Below are 12,333 nucleotides of genomic sequence, written 5' to 3'. Positions count from 1 at the left end.
TCACAACAGTAACACAAATCCAATTCATCATGTGTTATTTAGTACTGGAGTAGGAAAATGTTATGATTTCCTTCATGAGGTCTAACGTGATTTCATAATGGAAAGAACTATTTACTTGAATCTCTTGAAAATCTAAGAGACCAAATGAAGTAAATTAGTTACACATCTCTTAAGTGTGTTTGAATGGGTGTGGGCCCACTTCAAGTGGTGAGTAAGCCACTTTAGTTGACCAAAATATGACATTTTGCAAGACTTATAAGAGTCATATTAATTGCAATATTTTGCTGCCACGTTTTCAAGGTTATCCAAAAGATTATAATAAGTTATCCACCCATTTCTTAATAACTTGTTAATTTCTCATTAACCAATACCCCACATAATTAAGAATTTTCTCAACTTACTTAAAATACTACTTAATTTTAACACACCTTATACACCTTACTATTATGGTCATGTAGTACCTTGTATGGCACTAGTCCATAAATATCGGGTATTAACGCTCGGCCCGTATATTATCCCAACATGCCAAACTTGGATGAAAATTCATTTTCTTTAACTTGTTTCCCCTTTCATCTTTACGAATTTACTCATCACTTATAAAATATTATAATCCTTATAATCTTTGAATAATTTTTTCCTTGGAATGATGTTAATTATTTTATGACAAACTCAACGTATAATACTACAGGGAGCAACATCGTCATAATTTAATACTGCGAAGCGTAACATCACCATAATGTAATACTGCATGGCATAACATCATCGTAATATAATACTGCAGGATGTAACATCATCGTAATATAATACTGTTGGATGTAACATTATCGTAATATAATACTGCGGACGTAATATCGACGTAATATTGCGGGGCGTAACAAATTTTGCCTTAGATTGACTTCTTAACGTTAATTTTTCTTTGTTTAATCAATTATTATGCAATCTATCTTAATTTCTTCTTGTATTTCTTCATTTTTCATGAGTAGATAAATCTTTAGTTAGGGTTGTGGATCAACCCTAGTATGGATACTTAATGGATATTTAATTTTAGGGCTTGTTTATGATTGGGTTAGTGTTATTTAGCCAAGTTTATGCTTAAATCCTAGAATTAATGGTTGCAAACATTGACTCATGTTTGTTTGACCTAGTCTTTGCTAGAGATAGAGAGACTAGGTTTAGAATAACTTGGCTAACAAGGAATTGGGATGAACACAAGATATTGATAGCCCCAATTAAAGGGTCAATTCTAGAGATAGTAAGACCCGACTTGAGCATATATCACTTGATTTGTGAAAATACCCATTTGGGCTTGAGAAACCCAAATTGGGAAAAATCACTCAAACTACCGAGAGGTATAGAGTGAACAATTGCATGTGATTTCTATAACACGATCCCGATTAACCAAGCTAGCCCTGTAGTTCGCAACCCATTAGGTAGCCACCTAGGTGGAAGTCACGACCTTAGATTCCTTTATCATTTGAAAAACAACCAAAATCAAAAACATTGTCTTCTAGTTTAATACTTGCAATCATTAGTTAAAGGTAGAAATAGAAACAACCAATGAATATGTGGAAGTACAATCTAAGGCATATGATACATTTACTCTTGTTATATACCTAATCCAAATTCTAACTCCCTATGAATTTGATCTCGACTCGTCTTGGGTTAATTATTGCTTTGACCACCTCACTACCTAATTGTAGTGTGAGTTTGGGCGAGATCAATTTTTGCCGCCATTTCCGAGGAGTTAAACGGATTTAGCTATATATCTATGCTTTTGTGTGTTTTTTCTTTCTTTCCTTCCAAGTCACTAATTTTGTGTTTGAATTGATTTTAGGTACAAAAATGGCTCTCAACAACGATCCTATTGGAAATGTGCCATTAGGGGAGGACGTGGATGATGATGCAATGGATGAGGTTCCTATTGAACCTCAACCTAATAGATGAGGTCGCCCGCCTCACAATAATGTGTTCGTCCCTCCCCCACCTCTACCAAGAGCGGCAGCCCATCGACAATTGCCAAACGAGGGTTATGCAAGAGCTATAGTCCCGCCCCGCATTAGGGTGGGCAACTTCCAAATCACCAACATGATGCTTACACTACTTGAACAATGGGGTTTCTTAACTGGGGCTCCGAATCAAAATGCCTACAAGCATCTCAAGGGGTTCATCAATACTTGTTGGGGGAGTAAGCAAAAAAATGTTTCTGAGGACGCGTTGAGGTTGAGGCTATTTCCCTTTTCTCTATGGGAAAAAGAATTGGACTGGTTAGAGAGGTTGCCCACCCATTCCATCGCCACTTGGGATGAGTTGGTAGAAAATTTCATTTCCAAATTCTTCTCTCCGCGACATTTAACAACGCTTCGGGATGAGCTTCTTGCTTTTAAGCAAGAACCCAATGAGCCATTGCATGAGATTTGGGAAATATATTGTACAATGGTTAAAAAGTGCCCAAACAATGATATGACTGAGGCCATGATCCTACAGACCTTCTATAGGTGGATCAACACAATTAATCAATGTGTGGTTAACCAACTCACCGGGGGAAATTCATGAACACCCCATATGCTGAAGCTTGTGAAATTCTTGATGATATGGCGGATACCTCTTCGGCGTGGCAAAGTAGAGCCAATGTACGGTAAGGTGACCCTAATGTTATTCATATACACAAGGAGCTACATGACCATGGGCAAGCTATTGCCGAGTTGACAACTACCATGAACCAATTGGCCAAGGCTCAGCTTTAACAAGTTCAAGGACCGAAACAAGTGCATGCAATAAAAGGTGTGAATATGATGGGGAACAAAAGGCAGCAACAAGGTAAAACAAATGCAAAGCGTCCGAAATAATTTATGCAAGATGATAGTGGTTATGATCAAGGTGATTCATTCAATGAGCTAGACGAATAAGATTAATATGTCAACAATTATCAAGGTCAAAGAAACAACGCTTAAGGACAAAATCAACAACAATGGAGGTCACAAAGGAACTAAGGTAATTGGAACAACCAAAACCACCAAGGTAATTGGAGTGGTGGCAATTCTAATCAAAGAAATTGGAACAATCAAGGAAATCAAGGCAATTGGGGTAATCAAGGCAATTGGTGTGGCAATAATCAAAGCAATTGGGGAGAAGATAACCAAGGAGGGTGGAACAACAACAACAACAATCGAGCTGGGTTTTCAAAGGCTCCCGATGTTCCAACAACCAAGTAATCCACCTCCATATCCTTCTCAAGGCCCGAGCTCTTCTTCCAATGATATGGGTAGAATTGAAAACATGTTTAAGCAGATGATGGAGAAGAATGCCGACTCCGATGCTCAAATAGCCTCGTAAAACACTTTCTATTCGGAATTTGGAGATTCAATTTGGCCAAACCTCACAAGCTTTGAACACGCGTCCTAAGGGGGCACTACCTCGTGATACGGTGGTGAACCCAAAGGGTGGAAATAGTACGGGACATACTATGGCCGTGACTACTAGAAGTGGAAAAGGTGGAGAGGCGACCACCTCAAATCAAAGAAGGATTGTGGATGAAGATGTTGTGGTTTAAGAGGATGAAATCCCAAGCAATATGGTTCAAGCTAATGAAGATGTGAGAATTGATATAGATGAAAGTGTAGAGGAGACACAAGACGAGGTGAACCCATCTAGGGAACACATGATTGACATGCTTGAACTGGTGGTGCCAAAGGCTAAAAACCAATGCCAAGGCCTCCCCCTCCAAACCCACAAAGGCTTGCAAAGAAAAATAATAAAAATTCAAAAAGTTTATTGATATGATGAAGAGTTTGTCAATTAATGTGCCATTGGTTGAGGCATTGCAACAAATGTCGGGATATGCAACATTCATGAAGGATTTGGTAACCAAAAATAAGATCAATGAATTGTGAAACCATTAAGATGAATCATCAAGTGAGTGCTATTGTGCACTCATTGGCTCTGAAGCTGAAAGATCCGGGAGCTTTCACAATCTCTTGCACTATTGGGAGCGCCGACTTTGCCAAAGCATTATGTGAGACGGGGCAAGTATTAACTTTATGCCCTATTCAGTGTTCAAAAATTGTGGAATTGGGCAACCAAGACCCACATCCATGAGGTTGCAAATGGCGGATCACAAAATAATGAGGCCTTTGGACATTATTGATGATGTATTGGTTAGAGTTGACAAGTTCATCCTCCCAGCAGACTTTGTTATCCTTGATTGTCAAGTGGACTATGAGGTGCCTATCATTTTGTGTGGAGGCTGGTGAGCTCACTTTCTTGGTGGGTGATGAAAAGGTGGTCTACCATGTGTGCAAATCAATGAGGCAAACGAATAGTAATGAAGTTTGTTCATTTGTGGATTTGGTGACCGACGTGATAGTTGATGATGCTAGTGCAACTATGAATGTTGAGGACAAATTGGAAGCTGTTTTGCTCAACTAGATGATGATGAGGAGAGTGATGGCTATGTGGAGTGTGTAAATGCATTGCAAGTCATGGGGAGGTACATTTATGAGCCCCGAAAGTTATCTTTAGATCTTGAGAAATGGAAGACTCCTCCAACAAAGTCGAGGATCCTCCTACCTTGGAGCTAAAGCCATCTCCTCCGCACCTCAGGTATGAATTCCTTGGACCTTCTTATACTCTACTAGTTATCATTTCTTCTTGCTTAACTAACATGCATGTAGAGTCCACATTAGAGGTGCTACAAAGGAGGAAAAGAGCAATAGGTTGGACTTTGGTGGATAACCAGGGCATAAGACCCACCTTTTGCATGCACAAGATTATTTTGGAGGAAGGTGCCAAACCCTCCGTTGAACATAAAAGAAGATTAAATGAAGCAATGTAAGAGGTGGTGAAGAAGGAGATAATCAAGTGGTTAGATGTCGGGGTTTTCTACCCCATTTTCGATAACTCGTGGACTTCTCCGGTGCAATGAGTCCCAAAGAAAGGGGGCATGACTGTGGTAACAAATGACAAGAATGAATTGATCCCAACAAGGACCATTACCAGGTGGAGAGTGTGCATGGACTATAGTAAACTCAACAAGGTCACACGGAAAGATCATTTCCTGCTTCCATTTCTTGACCAAATTCTTGATAGGCTGGTCGGGCATGTTTTTTATTGCTTATTGGATGGATACTCTAGTTATAACCAAATCCTTATTGATCATGAGGACCAAGAGAAAACCACTTTCACTTTTCCTTATGGTACTTTCTCATTTTCAAGGATGCCTTTTGGGTTGTGTAATGCACTGGTGACTTTTTAACAGTGTATGATGGTTATTTTCACCAACATGGTGGAGGACATTCTTGAGGTCCTTATGGATGATTTTTTGCGGTTGAGAATTCGTTTGAAGATTGTTTGAACAATTTGGATAGGGTGTTGTCTAGATGTGAGGACACAAATTTGGTGTTGAATTGAGAGAAGTGTCACTTCATGGTTGATGAAGGCATTGTCCTCGGCCATAAAATTTCAAAATATGGTATTGAGGTTGACCAGGCAAAAATTGAGGTGATCTCCAAACTCCCTCTCCCACATCCATGAAGGGAGTGATGAGTTTCTTGCGTCATTCGGGTTTCTATTGCTGATTCATCAAGGACTTTTCCAAGGTGGTGAACCCATTGTGCCCACTTTTGACGAAGGATGCCAAGTTCCATTTTAATGAAGATTGTGTGATGGCATTCGAGTTGCTTAAGTTCAAGTTGACTACTACTCCTAGTATCACCGCACCGGATTGGAGCTTGTCTTTTGAGCTCATGTGTAATGCTAGTGATATTGCGGTTAGAGCGGTGTTGGGGCAAAGAATGAACAAAATTTTCCATCTGGTCTACTATGCTAGCAAGACCATGAATGATGCCCAAGTCAACTATAGAGTAACCGAAAATTAGTTTCTTGCTATTGTGTTTGCCATGGAGAAGTTCCGGCCATTTTGATGAGTACTAAGGTGATTGTTCACACCGACCATGCGACGCTTCCGTATTTGATGAGCAAGAAAGATTCTAAGGCAAGGTTGATGTGGTGGGTGCTTCTTTTGCAAGAGTTTGATCTAGAGACTCAAGACCGCAAGGGTAGTAAGAATCAAGTGGCGAACCACTTGTCCTGTTTGGAGGAGGAAGGGAGGCGACATGACGGCCTTGAGATCAATGATTCATTTCCAGACGAGCAACTCCTATCCGTTTCAATGACCAAGATGCCATGGTTCACCGATCTAGCCAACTATCTTGTGAGTGGCATTGTAGCGAATGAGTTCTCTTCAAACCAAAGGAAGAAGCTCAAACGGGATTGTTTGGATTACTATTGGGATGAGCCGTATCTTTTTCGGATATGTACCGATGGTGTGATCTGGCGATGTGTGCCGGAAGAAGAACAAATGGGAATTCTTGAGGCTTGCTACTCTTCATCGTATGGTGGTCAGCATGGTGGAGCTAGAATAGCTACAAAGGTTTTGACTTGTGGATTCTATTGGCCTACCCTCTACAAGGACGCTAGTGAGCTTGTCAAGCATTGTGATGAATGCCAAAGGGCCGGTGGGATCTCAAATAAGAACGAAATGCCTCTCACAACCATTTTGGAGTTAAACATGTTCAACATGTTGGGTATTGATTTCATGGGTCCATTTGTCAGTTCTTGTGGAGAACACCTACATTCTAGTCGCGGTTGATTATGTTTCCAAATGGGTTGAGTCTGTTGCTTTGCCCAATAATAAAGCGAAGAGTGTGGTGGCATTTTTGAAGAAAAGTATCTTTACAAGGTTTGGTTCCGGGGGAAATTATTAGTGATAGGCGTTCACATTTTTGCAACTGAGCTTTTGATACCTTACTCACAAAGTATGGTATCACTCACAAAGTATCAACCCCCTACCATCCTCAAGCAAGAGGTCAAGTTGAAGTCTTCAACCGGGAGATCAAGATTATTTTATCAAAGACTGTCCATGCCAATCGGATGGATTAGTCAAGAAAACACGATGATGCTCTTTGGACTTATAGGAGGGCCTACAAGATGCTGATTGGAGTGTCTCTATATCGATTGGTGTTTGGGAAGGTCTGCCATCTTCTGGTAGAACTTGAGCATAAGGCCATGAGGGCTTTGAAAAATTTAAACCTTGACTGGGATGTCGCAGCAAACCTATGGGTGTCACATTTGAATGAGCTTGATGAATTCGGGTATCATGCCTACACAAGTTCATCCCTTTACAAGGAGAAGATGAAGTACCTCCATGACAAGTATATCCACAATAAGGAGTTCAAAGAATGTGATCTGGTGCTATTGTTCAATTCTCAATTAAGGATGTTTCCGGGCAAGTTAAAATCAAAATGGAGTGGGTCCTTTGAAGTAGTGAATGTAACCCCCTTTGGTGCTCTAGATTTGAAAAACAAGAATGATGAGGTTTTTAGAGTCAATGGGCAACGGGTTAAATATTATCTTGGCAAGGTTGGTGATGCCCATATTGTGGTGGTTTTTCATTTCAAGTGATTGGTAATCTGCGTCGTGTCGCGACATTAAATCAGGCACTTCTTGAGAGGCAACCCATGTCTTTTTCTTTATTTTATTTTCCTTCTTTTAGATAGGCTTGGTTTTGTACTAACCAGTTTTGAAGTGTATGCAGGAATGGGTGTGCATTGCAGGGACTGTGCATGAAATTTGGCTAAGTGTCAAAATGCATAGTCTCTGAAGTTAGCCTGTCAAAATTGGTTAAGGTTGGCTAAGAGTCAAAATGCATAGTCTCTGAAGTTGGCCTGTCAAAATTGCTTAAGGAGCTGCAGCCGCACACATTTTAGTGCGGTTCACAATGACGTTGCGGCCGCACTCATTTTTGTATGATCCGAAACCAATCGTCTCAAAGGCAGGTAAGGAGTGCGGTCCGTATCAAAATTATGTGGCCGCACTCAAGTAAAAAACTGGGTCCCACGGGTAAAAGTATAAATAGGGCCTTTTGTATCTGTTTACACTTTTCGGCTTTTTTGAGCCTTGAAGCTAAGGTTGCACAGTAAAACTCCCATTTGCTCTCAAATATTACCCTCACTTCATCACTTGCATCTTCATTACTGGTATGTTAATTTCTTCAGTAGATTCTTCATCTTTTGTTTGCTTTTTTTCTAAGATTTAGGGTTACTTACATGCCTAAAATTGTCAATGTTTAGTTTTTTTTTGCTTCGAATCATGTGGGTAGCTTATTGCTCGTTAATTGGGGTCTGGATAAGTAGTTATTGTTTTTTGATTGCTAAAACCATGAACATTTGAGACCAAAATTGCATAAACCCTATTTTCAACACATTTTTGTGCGGTCCGCAGTAGAGATCGTGCGACCGCACTCATTTTTGTGTGGTCCGCAGCCCTCTGAATTAGGAAAATGGTAAGCTTGACTTATGTGGCCGCGCTCAAAATTGTGCAGTCCGCAATGGCCTTGTACGACCACACTCATTTATTGTGCGGTCCCCAATGATGGAACTTCAGAGACCCCAGTAATCTGGACCTGGGCTCTGCGGCCGCACTTATTTTTGTGCGTTCTGCAATGGGCACTCTGCGGCCACATCCATTTTAATGAGGTCCAAAATGGGCACTCTGCGGCTGCATTCATTTTTATGCGGTCCGCAATGGGCGCTCTGCGGCCGCACTCACTTTTGTGCGGTCTGCACTGCCCTTCTGAGAATTATTTCATGCAACTTCCAATTATGTCTAAGCATGCATTACAAGCTTCAATTGTAACAGATTTCTAGTTCTTGTGTGTGCAAACAATGGTTCACTCATGTAGTAGAAGAGATACACCACAAGGGAGGGAAGAACCCTCCTGAGGCCAGGGTTGAGGCAAAAGCAATCTAACTCTAGCAATCCAAAAGGCTATTAGGAAGAAAGCAATAGCCAATAGAGACCCTGACACCTCGGAAACCAGTGAGTACATCCCATTTGGGGAAGCTTTTGAGGGTAACTCCATGCAAGCACAGCCGGAAACCAAATCACAACAAAGACAACAATTCCCTAGGAAATTCCACTTGGTGGATAAGTCTTCTTCAGCTTCCAGATCATAAGAAGGTTCGGAAGAGGGCAGCCAAGACTCTGAGCCCTCTTTCTCGCCTGCTCTTCCTGCTCCAATAAACTTAGATGATGATGATATTCTAGATGATGGGAGAGGGGGAGATACTGCAGTGCCAGGGTTGGAAAGATCACGGAGGCCGGAGATATGGGAGGACAGATTTGTTAGTGCCAATGCCTTCACCATGTTTAGGGAATGGTGGCCATAGAGGTCGCTTTATCTTGAGTGACAGTTCTTAATGAAAGACCTGAACAAACACAACCTCAATGTCCTTAGGCAATTCCAAGAGCGGAAAGGTTGGAGTTGGTTCACTAACAAAGTCTTACATGCAAATGAGTACCTAGTCAAGGAGTTCTACGCAAATATTGCACACATAAAACAGGGAACAAAGGTGACAAAAGTGTGGAATCTGAATATTCGCTTTGACTCTTGTGCACTGAACACATATGTGGGGTTTGAAGAAGTGGAAGTAGTGCATTATTTGGAGAAGCTAGTTATGGGTGATGCAGCTCGCCCATGGCTAGCTGAGATTCTGGAAATCTAGGGATCAACACCTCTGTGGCTCACAACAGGGGTTATTTGTCTCGGCCACCCTAAACTTTAAAGCAATAGGGAGTCAAACGTTTGTGTATAGACGTATTGACCCATCCCTAAATGAAAACATGTTCCCAATTCCTCGTGCAGTTTTGGTGCCCTCGATTATGGCTGGTATCTGATAAATGTTGGTGCCATCATGTCTATGAACATCACTCTAGTTGTCCAGAAAGGTGAAAGATCATATCCATACTCGAACCTCCTCACTGAATATTTCAAGGATAAAAGGGCGGAGTCGAAGCATTATGATACATATGTGAAGGCCAAGAAGCCTTTCTCCTAATACCATATTCAAGGAGTTGACAATGCATAATCCTAAGTGCAGACGCAGACTGCAGAACTTTTGTGCGACTGCTGAAGCCCATTGTGCTGACCGCACCAGAATTATACGGTCGCACAACCTTTGCAGGGGCATTTTTGTCAGATATTTTCAGCTTAGTATAAATAGAACTTTTTGTCATTTTTAGGTTAAGTTTAGTTTGCAGAGGTGCACCTGAGCGGTTTTCTTTAATTCTTTAATTTTGTACTAGATTGACTTCATAACATTAGTTTTTTTTTGTTTAATCAATTATTATGCAATCTATCTTAATTTCTTCTTGTATTTCTTCATTTTTCATGAGTAGCTAAATCTTTAGCTAGGGTTGTGGCTCAACCCTAGTGTGGATACTTAATGGGTATTTAATTTTAGGGCTTGTTTGTGATTGGCTTAGTCTTATTTAGCCAAGTTTATTCTTAAATCCTAGAATTAATGGATGCAAACATTAATTCATGCATATTTGACCTAATCTTTGCTTGAGAAAGAGAGACTAGGTTTAGGAAAACTTGGTTAACAAGGAATTGGGATGAACTCAAGAAATTGATAGCCCCAATTAAAGGGTCAATTCTAGAGATAGTAAGACCCGACTTGAGCATATATCACTTGATTTGTGCAAATACCCATTTGGGCTTGAGAAAGCAAAATTGGGCAAAATCACTCAAACTACCGAGAGGTATAGAGTGAGCAATTGCGTGTGATTTCTATACCACGATCCCGATTAATCAAACTATCCCTATAGTTTACAACCCATTAGGTAGCCACCTAGGTGGAAGTCACGACCCTAGATTCCTTTATCATTTGAAAAACAACCAAAATCAAAAACATTATCTTCTAGTTTAATACTTGCAATCATTAGTTAAAAATAGAAATAGAAATAACCAATGAATATGTGGAAGTACAATCTAAGGCATATCATACATTTACTCTAGCTATATACCTAATCCAAATTCTAACTCCATGTGGATTCGATCCCGACTCGTGTTGGGTTTATTATTGCTTCGACCGCCTCACTACCTAATTGTGGTGTGAGTTCGAGCGAGATCAGTCACCACTAGAATGAAATGTGCAGACTTGGTCAACTGGTCCACAATAACTGAAACTACGTCATATTTCTTCAAGGTCCGAGGCAAGCCTACTACGAAGTCCATAGTGAAGGTCTCCCACTTCTACTCTAGTATCTCTAATATCTAAATCAGCCCTGATGCTCCCATTTCACCTGTTGACAATTCAAACACTGAGAGACATAAGAAATGATACCTTTCTTTATTATCTACACCGATAGTGTTGTTTCAAGTCACGGTACATCTTCGTGAAACCTATGTGAATGGAAAAGTGTGAACTATGAGCCTCCTTAAGAATCAATCTCTCAACCCATTCACATTTGGAATACAAATTCGGCCTCGAAGCTGCATAACATCGTCATCATCAACCACAACCTCCTTAGCACCACCCTGTTGCACCGTATCCTTTAACACCAATAAGTGAGGATCATCAAACTGGGAGCCTTGATACGCTCCAAGAACGATGACTGAGCCACAATACAAGCAAGAACGATGCTAGGCTTCGAAACATCCAATCTTATAAACTGTATTTCCAAGGCCTGAACATCCATGGCTAGTGGCCTCTCTACTGCTGGTAAATATGCCAAGCTGCCCATACTCTCCGCCTTCTGACTCAATGCATTGGCCACCACATTGGCCTTCCCTGGATGATATAATATGGTGATATCATAGTCTTTCAGCAACTCTAACCATCTTTGCTGCCACAAATTAAGGTCCTTCTGCTTGAACAGATGTTAGAGACTCGATGGTCGGTATAGACCTCACAATCAACACCGTACAGATAGTGCCTCCAAATCTTCAAGGTGTGAACAATGGCTATCAACTCTAAATCACACACTAGGTAGTTCTTCTCATGAACCTTCAACTGCCGAGATGCATAGGAAATAACTCTACCATCCCGCATCAACATCGTGCCAAGCCCAATACGCGATGCATCACAATACATGGTGTAAGATCCCGAACTAGTAGGTAACACCAATACTAGGTTGTAGTTAAAGTAGTCTTGAGCTTCTGAAAGCTCACCTTACACTCATCAGACCACCTAAATGGGACACCCTTCTAGATCAATCTAGTCAAAGGTGCAACAATGGATGAGAAACCCTCCAAAAACGGCGATAATAACTTGCCAAACCAAGAAAGCTATGAATCTCAGTAGCTGAAGATGGTTTAGGCCAACTCTGAACTGCCTCAATCTTCTTCAGATCTACCTTGATCCCCTCACTAGATATCACATGGCCTACGAACGCCACTAAATCAAGCCAAAATTCACACTTGGAAAATTTAGCATATAACGTCTTCTTCCTCAAAGTCTGGAGTACAATCCTTAAATGTTTCTCATGAACCTC

The 12,333-nt window shown here is 40.8% G+C and overlaps 1 protein-coding gene across 1 annotated transcript; it reads left to right on the top strand.

Moving 5' to 3' along the window:
- The first annotated feature begins 7,062 nt into the window (after positions 1-7,062).
- Positions 7,063-7,458, top strand: LOC138869130 (uncharacterized). The gene has a single exon (XM_070146724.1). It carries the CDS (start codon positions 7,063-7,065, stop codon positions 7,456-7,458), a length of 396 nt encoding a protein of 131 aa, XP_070002825.1.
- The last annotated feature ends 4,875 nt before the right edge of the window (positions 7,459-12,333 follow it).

The sequence above is a fragment of the Nicotiana sylvestris genome, chromosome 5 (genome assembly GCF_000393655.2).
Source record: "Nicotiana sylvestris chromosome 5, ASM39365v2, whole genome shotgun sequence".
Classification (NCBI taxonomy): domain Eukaryota; kingdom Viridiplantae; phylum Streptophyta; class Magnoliopsida; order Solanales; family Solanaceae; genus Nicotiana; species Nicotiana sylvestris.
This window is presented reverse-complemented; position numbering and strand designations above follow the sequence as displayed.